The sequence below is a fragment of the Lutra lutra genome, chromosome 13 (assembly GCF_902655055.1).
Source record: "Lutra lutra chromosome 13, mLutLut1.2, whole genome shotgun sequence".
Taxonomy (NCBI): Eukaryota; Metazoa; Chordata; class Mammalia; order Carnivora; family Mustelidae; genus Lutra; species Lutra lutra.
Window position 1 is genome coordinate 3,684,267 of NC_062290.1, and position 17,671 is coordinate 3,701,937.

The 17,671-nt window shown below is 39.9% G+C and overlaps 1 protein-coding gene across 9 annotated transcripts in view; it reads right to left on the bottom strand.

Moving 5' to 3' along the window:
* The window catches only part of ZNF169 (zinc finger protein 169), a 57,577-nt gene that overhangs the window by 11,275 nt on the left and 28,631 nt on the right, over positions 1 to 17,671 (bottom strand). For 8 of the 9 annotated variants that reach the window (XM_047699871.1, XM_047699876.1, XM_047699875.1 and 5 more), the window contains 2 exons: positions 16,554 to 16,680; positions 16,035 to 16,130 (listed from right to left, as the gene is read on the bottom strand). In XM_047699871.1, coding sequence (XP_047555827.1) covers positions 16,035 to 16,130; positions 16,554 to 16,680 — 223 coding nt within the window. Of the gene's footprint in view, positions 1 to 11,551; positions 11,586 to 16,034; positions 16,131 to 16,553; positions 16,681 to 17,671 lie in introns of those variants that run through there. The other variant, XM_047699877.1, reaches the window with a different exon arrangement.

The following is a 17,671-nucleotide window of genomic DNA, read 5'->3' on the forward strand; positions in this document are numbered from 1 at the left end:
TGAGCCCCACATTGGGCTCTCTGCTCAGTGGGGAGCCTGCTACCTCCCCCCCCGCTGCCTTTTGCTCTGCTTGTGATCTCTGTCAAATAAATAAAAATCTTAAAAAAAAAAAAAAAAAAGCATAGTAACATTTGCATCTATATAGGGATCCCAGAAGATGATAAAGGGAGGAAGAGAAGAAATTATAGCTGAGAATTTCCCAAATCTGGGAAGGGAAAAAGAAATTCAGATTCAGGAGGCACAGAGATCCCCCAACAAAATCAAAATTAACATCAAGACACGTAAGTAATTAAAATGACAAGACACAGTGGTAAAGAATTTTTAGGCTGCTTCAAAAGAAAAGATGACCTACATACACAGGGAAACCCCATAAGGCTATTAGCAGATTTTGCAGGCCAGAAGGGAGTGGCGTGATATATTCAAAGTGCTGAAAGGGAAACCTATGCAGCCAAGAATACTTTATATCCAGCAAAGCCGTCATTTAGAATAGGTGAGAGAGTTTCACAGACAAAAACTACAGTAGTCTGTAACCACTAAAGCAGCTGTAGAAGGGAACACTTTCAGTGGAATGGAAAGATAATAAGCGTGAAAAGCCAAAAACAGAAGCAGTAAAAGTATTTCTGTAAGAGTCAGTCAAGGGATTCATAAAATAAAAAGATGTAAACTAGGACACCATATACCTAAAACATGGAGGGGAGGGGAGGAGTAAAGAATGAAGGCAACACTGAGTGACCATCAGCTTAAAACAGACTGCTGTGTGCGGGGCACCTGGGTGGCTCAGTGGGTTAAGCCACTGCCTTCGGCTCAGGTCATGATCTCAGGATCCTGGGATCGAGCCCCGCATCGGGCTCTCCGCTCAGCAGGGAGCCTGCTTCCTCCTCTCTCTCTGCCTGCCTCTCTGCCTGCTTGTGATCTCTCTCTGTCAAATAAATGAATTTAAAAAATCTTAAAAAAAAAAAAAAAAGACACAGTGCAACAGAGTAGATTTTTTTTTTTAAGATTTTATTCATTTGACAGAGAGATCACAAGTAGGCAGAGAGGCAGGCAGAGAGAGAGGGGGAAGCAGGCTCCCTGCTGAGTGGAGAGCCCAATGCAGGGCTCGATCCCAGGACCCTGGGATCATGACCTGAGCCGAAGGCAGAGGCTTAACCCACTGAGCCACCCAGGTGCCCCCAGAGTAGATTTTTTTAAAAAGACCGATGTATATGGTGTCTACAAGAGACTCATTTCGGACCTAAAGACACATGAAGATTGAAAGTGAGGGGAAGGAGATCATGCAAATGGATGTCAAAAGAAAGCTGGGGTAGCTGTACTTATGTCAGACAAAATAGATTATAAAAGTGTAAAAAGAGACAAAGAAGAATACTATATAATAATAAAGGAGGCAGTCCAACAAGAAGATAGAACAATTGTAAATGGTTACGTACCCCAACATGGCAGCACTATAATATGTAATACAGTTAGGAACAAACATAAAGGAACTATTCGATAGTAATACAATAATCATAGGGGACTTAAACACCCCATTTACATCAATGGACAGATCAAACAAAAGCAACAAGAGTGGCTTTCATTGGCACATGGGAACAGAAGGATTTAACAGATATATTCAGAACATTCCATTCTAAAACAGAATACACATTCTTTTCAAGTGCACATGGAACATTCTCCAGAACAGATCACATATTAGGCCACAAAACAAGCCTCAAGAAATTAAAGACTGATGCATACCATGCATCTTTTCTGACCATAACACTATGAAACTGGAAATCCACCATAAGAAAAAATCTGGAAAGACCAAAAATACATGAGGTTAAATAACATGCTACTAAACAATGAGTGGGTCAACTGAGAAATCAAAGAATAAATCAAAAAGTACATGAAAACACAATGGTCCAAAACCTTTGGGAATGCAGCAAAAACTGTTGTAAGAGGGAAGTATATGCAATACAGGCCTACTTGAAGAAGTAAGAAAAATCTCAAACAACCTAACCTTACTAGAGCTAGAAAAAGAACAAAATGCCACCCAAAACCAGCAGAGGGAAGGAAATAAAGGTTAGAACAGAAGTAAACGATACAGAAACCGGGGTGGGGGACCACACACAGAACAATGAAACCAGGAGCTGGTTCCTTGAAAACATCAAGAAAATTGACAAACCCCTTGTCAGACTCATCAAAAAACAAAACAAACTTAAAATTAGAAATGAAACATGAGAAATAACAACCAACATCACAGAAATACAGTTGTTAAGAGAATATTATGAAAAACTATATGCCAACAAATTAGACAATCTAGAAAAAATCGATAAATACTTAGGAACATAAAACCTACCAAAACTGAGGCAGGAAGAAATAGAAAATTTGAAGAAACCAATTAGCAGCAAGATTGAATCAGTAACCAAAAAACTTCCAACAAACAAGAGTCCAGGATCAGACAGCTTCACTGGCGAATTCTACCAAAGATTTTAAAATTATTTAATTTAGGGGCACCGGGATGGTACAGTGGGTTAAAGCTTCTGCCTTCCGCTCAGGTCATGATCCCAGGGTCCTGGGTCAAGCCCCGCATCGGGCCTTCTGCTAGGCAGGGAGCCTGCTTCCTCCTCTCTCTCTGCCTGCCTCTCTGCCTGCTTGTGATCTCTGTCAAATAAATAAATAAATAAAATCTTTAATAAAAAGAAAAGATTATTTGAGACAGAGAGAGAGCACAGAGGGAGAGGGAGAAGCAGACTCCCTGCAGAGCAGGGAGCCTTATGTGGGGCTTGATCCCAAGACCCTGAGATCAAGACCTGAGCTGAAGGAAGATGCTTAGCCAACTCAGCCACCCAGGTACCCCTCTACCCAAGATTTAAAGAATAGTTAACCTTGGGGTGCCTGGGTGGCTCAGTCAGTTAAGCATCTGTCTTCGGCTCAGGTCATGATCTGAGATTCCCTAAGACTGGGAATAAGACAAGGATGTCCACTCTAATTGCCACAGCAAGTAGACAATATATAAAAATAAAAGGAATCCAAATTGGTTAAACAGAAAATCCTAAGGACTCCACTAGTAAGCTACTAGAACTGATAAACAAATTCAGTAAAGTTGCAGGATACAATATCAGTGTGGAGAAATCTGTTGCATTCCTATATGCCAATAATAAGGCAACAGAAAGAGAAATTAAGAAAATTCCATTTATAGGGACGCCCGGGTGGCTCAGTTGGTTAATAAGCAGCTGCCTTCGGCTCAGGTCGTGATCCCAGCCTCCTGGGATCGAGTCCCACATTGGGCTCCTTGCTCAGCAGGGAGCCTGCTTCTCCCTCTGCCTCTGCCTGCCACTCTATCTGCCTCTGCTAACTCTCTCTGTCAAATAAATAAATAAAATCTTTAAAAAAAAAATTCCATTTATAATTGCTCCCAAAATAATAAGATATCTAGAAATAAACCTAACCGAAGAGATGAAAGGCCTGTACTGTGAAAACTTTAAAATACCAATGAAAGATAATGAAGACAATACAAGGAAATCAGAAAACATTTCTGTGCTCCTAGATCAGAAGAACAAATATTGTTAAGATGTCTATACATTTAAGGCAATCCCTATCAAATACCAACAGCATTTTTCACAGAACTAGAATAATCCTAAAATTTATATGGCACCACAAGAGACCCCAAACTGACAAAGCAGTTTTGAAAAAGTTGGACTTAACACAATTCCAGACTTGAAGTTATATTATATTATACATATATATATGTAATATATATATAAATTATATTACAAAAGTTGTGGTAATCAAAACCGTGTGGTACTGGCACAGGAACAGACCCATAGATCAATGAAACAGAAGCCAGAACCAGAAATAAACCCACAATTATATGGCCAGTTAATCTTTGATAAAGCAGGGAAGACTCTAGAAAGAGACTATTCTCTTAACAAACAGTGGGGAAAACTGGTCAGCTACATGCAAAAGAATGTAACTAGATGACTTTCTTACACCATACATAAAAATAAACCCAGAATGGATTAAAGACCTAAATGTGAAACCCCAAACCATTAAAAAAAAAAACCCTAAAAGACCATACAGGCAGTAATGTCTCTGACATCAGCTGTAGCAACATTTTTCTAGATATGTCTCCTGAAGCAAGGAACCCAAAAAATAAATTATTGGGACAACATCAAAATAAAAAGCTTCTGCACAGCAAAGGAAACAAAAAAACTAAAAGGCAACCTACTGAATGGGTATATATATTGGCAAGTGACCTATGCAATAAAGGGTTGGTATCCAAAAAATATAAAGAACTTACAAAATCCAAAAAACAAATAATCCAATTAAAAATGGGCAGAAGACATGAATAGACACTTCTCCACAGAAGACGTCCAGACGCCGACAGACCTGCCAAGATGCTCAGCGTCACTGATCGTCAGGGAGATGCAGATCAGAACCATGATGAGGCGCCACCTCATACCTGTCGGAGTGGCCGAAATCAAAACTCAAGAAACAGCAGGCGTCGGCAAGGATGGGGAGAAAAAGGCAACAACCCTCCTGCACTGTTTGGTGGGAATGCAAACTGGTGCAGCCCCTGTGGAAAACAGTATGGAAGCCCCTCAAAATTGAAATATAGAAATACCATATGCAATTGCACCACTAGGTATTTACCCAAAGAATAAAAAAAAATACTGATTCAGAGGGATACACGTACTTCAGCATTTATATAGCAGCATTATTTACAATAGCAAAATTATGGAAACAGCCCAGGTGTTCATTGATAGATGAATGGATAGAGAAGATTGTGTGTGTGTGTGTGTATACATTATGTTACATATATACACACACACACACATATTTTATATGTGAGATGTTATATGTGTATACACACATACATACACACAATGGGATAGTCTTCATTTGCAATGACACAGACGGAGCCAGAGAGTATGAAGCCAAGTGAAATATGGCAGAACAAGACAAATACCAACGTGATTTCACAATATGTGGAATTTGATAAAACAAATGAGCAAAGTCTTAACTGTAGAGACTCTTATAGAGACTCTTAACTATAGAGAACAAACGGACAGGGACCAGAGGGAAGGTGAGTGCGGGATGGTGTTAAATTGGTGATGGGGATTAAGGAGGGCACCTGTGATGAGCACAGGGTGATATATGAAATTACTTAATCACTTGATTGTACACCTGAAACTAATATAACACTATGATAACTAAATGGAATTTAAATAAATAAATATGTGACTTACTACAGATTTCTTTAGTGATTTTCTTCCCTATAAGAAAGGGACAGAGTAACTAACCGGAGTGTTCTGTCTGCTTTCTCCTTGGATTGCTTGTACCCCCACTGTGGAGGGTGTAAGCAAGCCTTCCAGTGTGGAGGAAGCACTTCTGTGTGTCTTCCCTATTAAATATGGTGGCTGATTTAAATACAGTTAGCATCATACTATGGAAACCATAGCTTCAGTCATCACAACTTTTTTTTTTTTTTAAGATTTTATTTATTTGACAGAGATCAAAAGTAGGCAGAGAGGCAGGCAGAGAGAGGGGGAAGGAGGCTCCCTGCTGAGCAGAGAGCCCAATGCGGGGCTCAATCCCAGGACCCTGGGATCATGACCTGAGCTGAAGGCGGAGGCTTAACCCTGTGAGCCACCCAGGCGCCCCATCACAACTTTTGTGTCTATCTAGTAACGTGGAAAATTTTAACTAAAAGTTATTTAGAATTACAGTGTTCACTTTGAGAATCTAAAATTTAACATGCTTTCAAACAAGTAGAAGTTGTGGAATAAAAGAAATAAAAATAAAATTTTACAGGGGTGCCTGGGTGACTCAGTTGGTTAAGTGGCCAACTCAGGTCATGATTTCAGGGTTTTGAGATCAAGCCCTGCATCAGGCCTGCTTAAGGTTCTTGCTTTCCCTCTGCCCCTCTCCCACCCCTCTTTTTCTCTCTCTCTCTCCCTCTCTAAAATATAAGCATAAAAAATAAAATTGTACCAACAGAATATAGTTAATCTATATAGTTAATTTTTTTAGGATGAAAAAGAAAATTAAGCAGTTTATAAACTGTTAAAATCTACAACTGCTCTTGTGCTAGTTGACTTTTTAGACCAGTAAATAGTAATTGTAAATGAACTAAAAACTTTACACAAGAAAGAGAAAAATCAATGCCTAATGGTTCCTTAAAGAAAATTTTCCTTCTGCAGCTATAGTCGAGGAATGAAAAGTAGAGCTGTGGGCTAAGTGAATGGTCTTAGACATTGGCCCTTGAAAGAATGCATGCCAGGCATTCACTGTTTTTAAACAAGTTTCAGAATTCTGAGACATTGGTCCACAAGTAAAAGGGAGATTTTCAACGTTAATCATAATTAATCCCTGGAAATCGGACAACTTTCATAATATGCCATCTCCATGACTTTTTTTTTTTTTTTTTTTTTGCCAGGCAGAGTGCTAAGCGTTTTATTTGACTTGAACACCACAACGGCGTGCTGAGGTATACACTCCCAATTCCTCACGACCGCTTGCAGATGGGGAAATGAAGTGGAGAAAGGCTAAGTGATACCCAGGGTCATGCACTCATGGGGGAAGAGCTGGGATCTCCAGCTCGGCAGTGCTGCCTCGGGAGCACCCCCTTACTGCTATCGACACAGTCACTCCACCTGGGCAGGTCGGCTCCCTTCACCCACCTTCCTCTATTAACTGAGTCCTCTCCATGACTTCTTAAGTAAAAAGCTTAAGTCACTGATCCTAGAGGTTTCTTCTCTTCTAATATAAGCACTTCAGGCTATAAATGCCCCTTGTTAGAACACACATTTTTATTTTGCTAGAATAGAATTTTGAAAGATCTATAGAGTGGGTTACAAGACTTCATAAAATGTAAGTTATCTATAGGTACACTAAAATTTTAATAGTAAAGACTATCCAGGGGTTCTTTCTTTCTCCTTCTTTCCTTCATCCCTTCCTCCCTCCTCCTTTCCCTTTTTCTTTTTCTTTGAGAAGGTGATCCTAAAACTTAAGTGTAAATGCAGAGAACCTACACTACCCAAAGCAATCTTTTTTTTTTTTTTAAGATTTTATTTATTTATTTGACAGGCAGAGATCACAAGTAGGCAGAGAGGCAGGCGGGAGCGATGGGGGAAGCATGCTCTCCACTGAGCAGGGAGCCCGATGTGGGACTTGATCCCAGGACCCTGAGATCATGACTTGAGCCGAAGTCAGAGGCTTAACCCACTGAGCCACCCAGGTGTCCCCAGAGCAATCTTTAAAAAGAAAGACTTGGGGCACCTGGGTAGCTCAGTGGGTTAAGTCTCTGCCTTTGACTCAGGTCATGATCCCGGGGTCCTGGGATCAAGCCCCGAGTCGGGCTCTCTACTCAGCAGGGAGCCTGCTTCACCCTCTCTTTGCCTGCCTCTCTGCCTACTTGTGATCTCTGTCTGTCAAAGAAAGAAAGAAAGAAAGAAAAAGAAAGGAAGGAAGAAAAACTTACACTACCTGACAGAGAGGGAGGAGACATACTACCTGACTTCGAGACTTCTGATGGTCCTACAGTAATATAGACAGTGTGGTTAAGGACAGGCCTGTTAATGGAAGAAATAGAACTGAAAGTGTAAAACAGACCCACACTTAGCCAGTCATTGGATTTTCAACAAAACAGTTTAAGGAGGGGAAGGTAAGTCTTTTCAACAAATGATACTAGAACCACTGGGTATCCATATGAATGAGAAAAACCTTGATCCCTGCCTCACACCATACATAAAAGTTACTTCAAGATGGACCATAAACTTAAATGTAAAGCTAAAACTGTACAGCATTTAGAAAATTCAGATTATCTTCACGACAATAAAAATTTAAAAGAAAAATCAGACTTCCTCCAAACATCTGCCAATCAAAAGTAACTGTTAAAGGAAGAACAGAAAAGCTTCAGACTAAGAAAATTTTTGCAAAATGTACATATGGCAAAGGACTGGTGTCCAGAATTAATAAAGAACTCCCAGAGCTCAACAATTTTAAAAACGTAATAAACTGGCAACTGGAAGAAGATTTGAATGGATACTTTAAAAAGTAAAGTATATGATATATATTTGAATGATCAAAAAGCATAAAGTGCTCAACATTTAACCTTTAGCGAAATAGAAATTAAATTATGAGATAGCACTACACACCCATCACAGATATGACGAAAACTGTCTGGAGGATGTGAGACAACGGGAATTCTCTTCTCATATGTTCATGGAAGTGAAAAATGGTACAGCCACTTTGGGAAATGGTCACTCATAAAACTGCATATACTGTAGCCTTGTGACCCAGTGTATCAGGTTGAATGGTATCCCACCAAAATTCACGTCTACATGAACACGTGAATGTGGACTTACTTTGATATCAGGTCTTTGCAGATATGATCAAGTTAAGATGAGGTCATACTAAGTTAGGGTGAGTCTTAATTCAACAAATGCATCCTTACAAAGAGACAGAGATACATAGAAGGAAGAAGGCTGTGTGATCACAAAGGCACAGACTGGAGTGACACCGCAACAAAGCCGAGGAATGCTAAGGATCGCCAGCACCAGCAGGAACTGCAGACAGGCGAGGAACAGATCTCCCTCAAAGTCTCCAGAATAAATCAGCCCTGCCAACAGGTTGATTTTGAACTTACAGCTTCTCAACTGTGAGAACAGATTTCTTCAAGTCTCTCAGTTTGTGGTAATATGTTACAACAATGCTAGGAATCTAAAACACCCAACGTTACTCTAGGTACTTACCCAAAGGAAATGAAAACATGGGTTTCCAAAACAAAATACCTAGCATGAGAATACTAATAACAGCTTTTTCACAGTAACTAAGGACTAGAACCCATTAAGGTATCTACCAAGGGGAATGGATAAATAGTTGTATATTTATCTGACGGGATGCCACTGAGCTTTAAAAAGGAACAGAATACTGATGTGTGCAACAGCATGGATGAAGCTCGGAAACTCTGTACTGGAAGAAGCCTACACTAAAGAGTATTATGATTCCACTCATGCAAAACTGTACAGTGGGAAAAGTTAATTTATGGTAAAATCAAGACCAGTGACACCTCTGAGGGATAGGGTGGGGGTTTACTGGGATTGGCCAGAAGGGAGCTATATGGGATGGTAGTAATCTGTTTTTTGATAAAGTCTGGGTTGTAGACATGTACAGTTCATGCAAAATTTCACATTTCCTGTAAGTAAATTCTACTTAAATACAAGAAATACAGTACTCTAGGCAATGATACGCATCTGCCCATTGCTCCTGGGGTCAACCACCTTTCTTTTTTTTTTTTTTTTTTTTAAGATTTTTTTTTTTTTTTTTTTTTTTTTTGACAGAGAGAGATCACAAGTAGACGGAGAGGAAGGCAGAGAGAGAGAGAGAGGGAAGCAGGCTTCCTGCTGAGCAGAGAGCCCGATGTGGGACTCGATCCCAGGACCCTGAGATCATGACCTGAGCCGAAGGCAGCGGCTTAACCCACTGAGCCACCCAGGCGCCCTCAACCACCTTTCACAGCCCTGACTAGCTGAGATGAGCTGCTAGGGATTGCCTCTTAAAATGTAGTGTCTGAAGATGCTTAGGTGGACATCCGAGACCTGAGTCCCTGGGTCCCTGCCTGCCAGCCAGCCACATGAGCCAACCCAGGAGACTGTCCCATTCCTCTCAATTGTTAGACTGTCTTTGCCAGGTTCACTGAGTGGTCACATCAGATCTTAAGACACATCACACCTGTCACCCGCTCTTGAGGAATAAAGGGCGTCGAAGGAGAATGAACAGAGATGCAAGAACATGCCAGAAAGACCTCACAAAATAACAGCCATAGCCACCTATGACCAGGGCCTTATACGCTCTTTACCTACCCATGGCGAAAATACCAGTCTCTTTTCCAAGAAGAGTAAAGCCTTGATACAGAGCTCTTACTCAGATATGCTCAGCTATCTAGCTCTCCCTGAGAGAAACTGCTTACACTAAATGTATCACGGTACTAACCAAGGAGATATTGCTAGAAATCTGTCAGAATGGCCAAAATAAAAAATAGTGCTGATACCAGATGCAGGCAGGAAGGGGGAGAAATGATTATTCAAACACTGCTAGTGGGAACTTAAATGGTGTACCCATGAGTATTACACGTTTCCTTTTTTTTTTTTTTTCTTCTTAAACAAAACTAAACATTTACCATATGACTTAGCAACTGAACTCTTGAGCATTTATCCCAGAAATCAGACCTATGTTCACACACAAACCTGTATAGAAATGTTCAAAGCACCTTCATCTTTAATAGCCAAAAACTAAACAATCCAAATGCCCTTCAGTGGATGAATGGTTTAACAAATGGAGTCCATTCATACTATGGAATACTGCTCAGCAGTAAAAGGAATGAAGTATTGGTACATGCTTAGTTTTGGGGGATCTCAAGAGAACTACATTGAAAAGGCTATCCCAAGTGTAGACTTCTTTTACGAACATTCTTGAAGCGACAAAAATTACAGAGACGGAAAACAGATTAGTGGTTGCAAGAGAGAGACGGCGGGGGTGAGGGGGTTGGCTGTGACTATACAAGAGCAGCACAAGGCATCCCTGTGTCACAGCTGTTCTGTATCTCTGAATATAGTGGCAGTTACAGGAATGTACATGCAATAAAATTTCATAGAACTAAAGAAACATACATCCCCCACACACATACACAGAAGTGAAGGTAAAATGGTGAAATCTGGGCGCCTGTGTGGCTCAGTGGGTTAAGCCTCTGCCTTCAGCTCGGGTCATGATCTTGGGGTCCTAGAATCAAGCCCTGCATCAGGCTCTCTTCTCAGCGGGGAGCCTGCTTCCCCCTCTCTATGCCTGCCTCTCTGCCTACTTGTGATCTATCTCTGTCAAAAAAATAAAATATTAAAAAAAAAAACAACTGGTGAAATCTGAATAAGGTCAGTGCATTGTGTTAAAAACAAAAGGCTGGTTTAATAAGAAAAAAATGTCACTCCATATATGGAATTTAAGTATCAAAATAGACGGACATAGGGGAGGAAGGGAAAAAAAAAAAGGGAAGCAAACCATAAGAGACTCTTGGTTATAGAGAACAAACTGAGGGTTGCTGGCGGGGAAATGGCTGGGAAATGGGCTAAATGGGTGGTGGGTATTAAGGAGGGCACTTGTGATGAGCACTGGGTGTTATATGTTAGTGATGAAACCAATATTAATGCTATATGTTAACTAGCTAGAATTTAAATAAAATTTGAACCATTAAAAAAATGTCTGCACTTACTGAGATGAATACAGGGTGGTGTATGGAATTGCTGAATCACTACATTGTACACCTGAAACTAACATAATACTGTTAAAAAATTAAAATAAAAACTTTAAAAAAAATGAAAGACTAAAAATACCCATATATGATCACCTCAAACAATGCCCAAAAAACATTGCACAAAATCCAACATCCATTCCCAATAAAAACTCTCAGCAAACCAGGAATAGAAATTTTCTGTGCTCATAAAGGGCAGCTATAAAACTTACACTTAGGAGAAAGCATTCCCCAAAAGATCAGGAACAAGGAAAGGGTGTCCAGGCTCACCATTTAAATTCATCATTGCACTGGATGGTCTCGCCTGTGCAATGAGGCAAGAAAAAGAAATTAAAGATATATTGAATGTAATGAAATAAAACTTATTCACAAATAATATGGTCATCTATGTAGAAAATGCTATAGGATTTACCAAAAAAGCTACGATGGCTAAAAAGTAAGTTTTGCAAATTTACCAGATATAAGATCATTATCTATAAGTTAATTGTATTTCTCTGTACTTTCAACAATTAAAAACAGGGTTTTTTTTTAAGATCTTATTTATTTATTTGACAGAGATCACAAGCAGGCAGAGAGGCAGGCAGAGAGAGAGGGGGAAGCAGGCTCCCTGCTGAGCAGAGAGCCCAATGTGGGGCTCGATCCCAGGACCCTGGGATCATGACCTGAGCCGAAGACAGAGGCTTAACCCACTGAGCCACCCAGGCACCCATAAAAACTGAGTTTTAATATAGCTTAATAGTATCAAAAATATGAAATATAGAGGAACAAATCTGATAAGAGATATATAGGACCTGTGTACTAAAAATTATAAAACAAGGCTGACAAAAATTAAGTCCCACTAAAAATGGGGACATATACTGTATTCACATATAGGGTGATAAAATATTAATCACATGTAAATTAAATTATTTTTTAAATGAGGTAGATTTAACTCCATACAAATCAAAATCGCAGCAGGATTTTTGGTGAAAATTGCTGATTCTGAAATCTATATGGTAATGCAAAGAATCTAGAATAATTAAGACAAATTGAAAAGGGAAAAAATGTTGGAGAATTATACTATCTGAACTCCAAACTTATAAGACTACATTAATCAAGATTATTTGGTACTGGCATCAAGAGAGACACGAAAGGATGGGCCGGCGGGGGGGGGGGGGGGGGGGGGGGGATGCCGGAGAAGAGTCCAGGGACTCCTGGGTGGCTTAGTTAAGGCTTGGTTAAATTTCTGATTATTGGAGCACCTGGGTGGCTCAGTGGTTTAAAGCCTCTGCCTTTGGCTCAGGTCCTGATCCTAGGGTACTGGGATTGAGCCCCGCAGCGGGCTCTCTGCTCAGCAGGGAGCCTGCTTCCCTTCCTCTCTCTGCCTGCCTCTCTGCCTAATTGTGATCTCTGTCTGTCAAATAAATAAATAAAATCTTTAAAAAAAAGTATCTAATTATTGATCTCAGCTCAGGTCTTGATTTCAGGGGTTTGAGTTCAAGCCCCATGTTGGGTCCCATGCTGGGCATGGAGCCAACTTAAAAAAAAAAGTGTCCAAATATAGACCCCATACACATTTGGTTAACTAATTTACCACAAAGGTAAACAGGCAATTCAATAAAGAATAGGGTGCCTTTTCAATAAATGGTGCTGGAAAATTTGGGTATTTGTATGCAAAAACAAAGAAATATGCTTAAATCCAAAGTTGGTACTAAGTATAAAAATTTACTCAAAATAGATTATAGAGCTAAATATAAAATAAAAATTACAAACTTTTAAAAGAAAAAATATATGAAAATCTATTTCACCTTAGATCAGGCAAAGATTTCTTAAATACACTACCAAAAGTAAAATTCATGAGATAAAAAACTGAATATTGACATCATAATTAAGAATTTCTCTTTGAAAGACACTATTAAAAGAATAAAAAGGAAGCCATAGGGAAAATACCTGTAAATCAAACATCTGATAATGACCTTCTCTACAGAATATATGAAGAATTTTCAGAATTCAATTAAAAATAGAAGAAACCGGGACGCCTGGGTGGCTCAGTTGGTTAAGCGGCTGCCTTCGGCTCGGGTCATGATCCCAGCATCCTGGGATCGAGTCCCACATCGGGCTCCTTGCTCGGCAGGGAACCTGCTTCTCCCTCTGTCTCTGCCTGCCTCTCTGCCTACTTGTGATCTCTCTCTCTCTCTCTCTCTCTGACAAATAAATAAAATCTTAAAAAAAAAAAAAATAGAAGAAACCAAGTTTTTAAATGGGCGAGATTTGAGAAGACATTTCACAAGAGATATATATACAGACGGCAAATAAGCACAAGAAGATTCTCAACATCATCAGTCACTAGGTAAACGTCAAGTAAAACACAGACGCCACTACACAGCTCTGTGAATGCCCAAAATTAAAATAACAATACGAAGTTGACAAAGATGTGGAGCATCTGGACCCCTCATACCCTGCTAGGGGGAATGTGAATGGTATAGCCCCTCTGGAAAACAGTTTTTGAGTTCTGTAAAAAACTAAATATATACTGTATCCTACAACCCAGCCTTTCCAGTCCCAGGTATTTATCTGAAAGAAATGAAAGACTTGTAATGAATGTTCACACTTATTTTACTTGTATTCGTCAAAACTGGAGACTACGCAAATGTTTTTCAATAGGTGATGGTTAAATAAATTGTGAGAAAAACTGAAAAAAAAATTAAGATGTTATAAATGAATAAATAAATAGTGATATCTGTATAATGGAACACTATTCAGCAGTAAGAAGTGGACTCTAATTCACACAACATTATGGATGAACTTCAAAGTAACTGTTGAGTGAAAGAATCTGGTATATATTCTGTATTATGCAATTTATATTAATTCTAGAAAATGTAAACATCTATAATGATAGAAAGCAGATCAGTGGTTACCTGGGTATGGAGAGGAAGAGGAAAGGAGGTTATTACAGGGAGGGATAGGAGATAGGGATTATAATAAGGCACAAGGAAACTTTGGGGTGATAGGTAGGCTTGGCATTTGGATTGTGGCAATGTTTTCATAGTTACATACATATGTCAAAACAATAAATTTTATGCTTTATAAATATGTGTAGTCTAGGGGCACCTAGGTGGCTCAGTCGGTTAAGCAACTACTTTGGCTCAAGTCATGATCCCGGGGTCCTGGGATCAAGCCCTGTGTTGGGCTCCATGCTCAGCAGGGAGTCTGCTTCTCTCTCTGCCCCCCTTCACCCCTGCTCATGCTCACTTGCTCTTTCTCTCAAATACGTAAGGTCTTAAATAAATATGTGTAGTCTAATATATTTTGATAATATACCTCATAATCATCTCTTAACTATTATACTGTAACACCTTATACCATATTTTTGTGTTATGCCATAATTATAGCTTATACAATAGTTCTCCGTAAAAAAAGCACTGAGTTTGCTATAAAGTACAAGTCCAGATATATGGTTATATTTAGAAACAAAATAAAATGCCAGGACTATTAAAAGAATAAAAAAGCTAAATCAGTTAAAAAAAAAATTATTCTTACCTCCAGACATTCACATAAAATTAATTCCCACTGCATTAAAGACCTGAATGTTCCCTGAATTTATATGGAATTTATATAATTATAACAGAAACAGCCCAAATGAAAAGCAGGAAAACTCTCTGAGCAGACAAATCACCAAACATAAGAAAAGGTATTCCTGCTCCAACAACATAGGAAAAGATACTCCTGCTCCCTGAAAAAGCAAAGCCTCTGTAAGGTTTCACTGCAAAAGGAAGAGATGACTGGAAAACGAGGTCTGACAATACCTAGTATTGGTGAGGATGTGTAACAAGAATCTCTAGGCTACCCATGCCTAAGAACCAGCTACTGTGCTCCTAGGTTTACATCCTGGAGAAACTCTTTCCCTTATTTCCACAGAAATAACAAGAATATATAGCATTATTTAATAGCCAAATATTGGAAATACATGTTCAAAAGAAGGGAACTGGTAATTCAACAGCATTAAAATAGAAATATTCATTATGATGGAATCAATCTAACAGTTTTTAAAAGTATAAACTAAATCACATTTTAACATGATTCTCACATAAAGACAGTAAAAAGGCATGTTCTAGAAGGATGTGTACATTGCAATACTATGTGTAGAGACATTTATGAACATGCAAACAACACTATATGGTTGAAGGACCCATCAGATGGGGTAGAAAGGATTGAGGCACATGAGAATGCGCGTGTGGAAACTGGATTCTCGGGGGTGGGGTGGGGTGGAGAGCAAGACAAACCAGGGAAGGTGCAGGGACTGTTTTCTGGTCTTTAACGTCTGTCTCTCAGACCACAGGGAAGGCACACAGGCACTCATCATACAATTCTATACACCCTGTTGTAATCTTAAATAATCCATCATAAAAGAAACAAGGTTATGGGGATTTATGGAGAACTGATGCACTAAGAAGCTACCAGGTTAAGAACAGAAACAACAGTGTCTCCCAGGGGCAGAAGACCAGAGGCCAAATGCTATGCAGAATAAACCAACAAAAGCCAAGAATGCAGAGATCAGTGAACTAGAAAAGGTGCTGGAAAAGAGATACCACATGAGTGGAATGAGGCTGCCTGGGGGAAAAGAGGATGCCAGGGAAGCCCTCTCTGGGGGAGCAGGATGGCACGGAGGGGGGCCTGAAGAAGAGCCCTCCCCAGAAATTCAGGTGCCCTCCTTCCTTATCTGCTGAGTGCCTCACTGCCCAGTCTCCTCGTCTGCCCACTGCTTCCCACTCACCTGGACAAAGGTCCAGAAGACATTCGCTCTCCTCTCTCCAGGGCTCATCCCCTTGTTCCAGCTGTGTGATGAGTTTGGGTTTGGAAAAGGCAATTCCTACTCACAGGGAAAGAAACCAAGGTGACCCTAGGTTAGAGGCTTAAGAGGCTATGGCAGAACTCAGTCAACAGGCAAATGCAGTAACCCAAAAGGAGCCAGGGAAGCACGGGGAGGTGTGCAAAGGCTCTCTGAGTGCTGAGAAAGGATGAGTAAAGGGAGGGGGGAATCCTGGATCTAAAGGCAGTACACTGTGGTTAAGTGAATACTGGTATTCCCAGATCTGAAGGAAAATCACTGTGGAGGAGGGGCCCAGCCCCGGAAGAGGCCTGGCAATTCAGTGTCAGACCATACACTCCCAGACATCCTGTGTGGGTACAGGGAAAATACAATTTTCCTTTCTGAGCCAAAAGCATGGCAGCTGTTACATAAAATCTTAAGATGCTCACAGGCAGTCTGAGACCTGAGACAAGCTGTCCTTACCCAGTGATACCAAGTGACTGTAGTTCTCCAGCATTACATCCCGGTACAGGGTCCTCTGAGCAGGACTCAGTAACTTCCACTCCTTCTGGGTGAAGGCCACAGCCACATCCCTGAAGGCCATTAATGCCTGTAACACAAACACATTCCTGCTCACCCAGAAGCCAGCCACATGCACTAGTCAACCTAAGCCACTAACCAGGGCCAAATCAGGAAGAATGCTGGTGTGGGGCACCCTGGTGAGTTTCAGAGATCCCGCTTTTAACCCAAACTCTTAGTGCCACGTGTTCAAGACTATTAACCTTCTTCTCACATTGCTCATAGGTCAATTAGGGGTCCTCTCCTTTCTTCTCTTGATCTTATGTCTGTGATGTTGTCAAAAACACAGCTTTGATTGGCTGTAGTTTAAGTCTTGAAATCAGCTAGCCTCATTCCTCCCACCTTATTCTTCATTTTAAAGGTTATTTTAGCTATTCTAAGATATATCCTTTCCCTATAAATTTTAGAACCCTGATCTGTATCTACAAAACAAAACAAAGAACCTCGTTGGAATTTTGACAAGATTTGCATGAGCCTTTATATTAATTTGAGGAGACCTAATATCTTTACTACATTGACTCTTCAAATCCATGAATATGGTATGTCTCTCCATTTACTGAGATGTTCTTTCTTTTCTTTCATCAGCATTTTGTGGTTTTCAGCATACAAAGCCATGCATGCTTTGTTAGATTGATACCTACAAACTTCTAATGCTATTACATTTTTAATTTCAGTGACACTAAGTTCATTGCTAGGAAATAAAAGTACAATTTTCTGTTTACCTTAAATCCTGCAGCATGACTGAACTCACTTAGTTCTATGTTTTTTTTTTTTTTTCCTCCTAGATTCCTTGAGATTTTCTACATAGACAAGCATGGCATCTGCATATAGGGCCAGATTTATTTCTTCCCTTATATAAATCTGTATGCGTTTTCTTTCCTCTTCTTGCTTTATTACAGTACTAATAGCATAATAAAGAGTGGTGAAAGCAGACAGCTTTGCCTTATTCTTGACATAAGGAGGAAAGTGTTATGTCTCACAGCATTAAGAATACTATTCCACAATGAGATACCATGCCATAC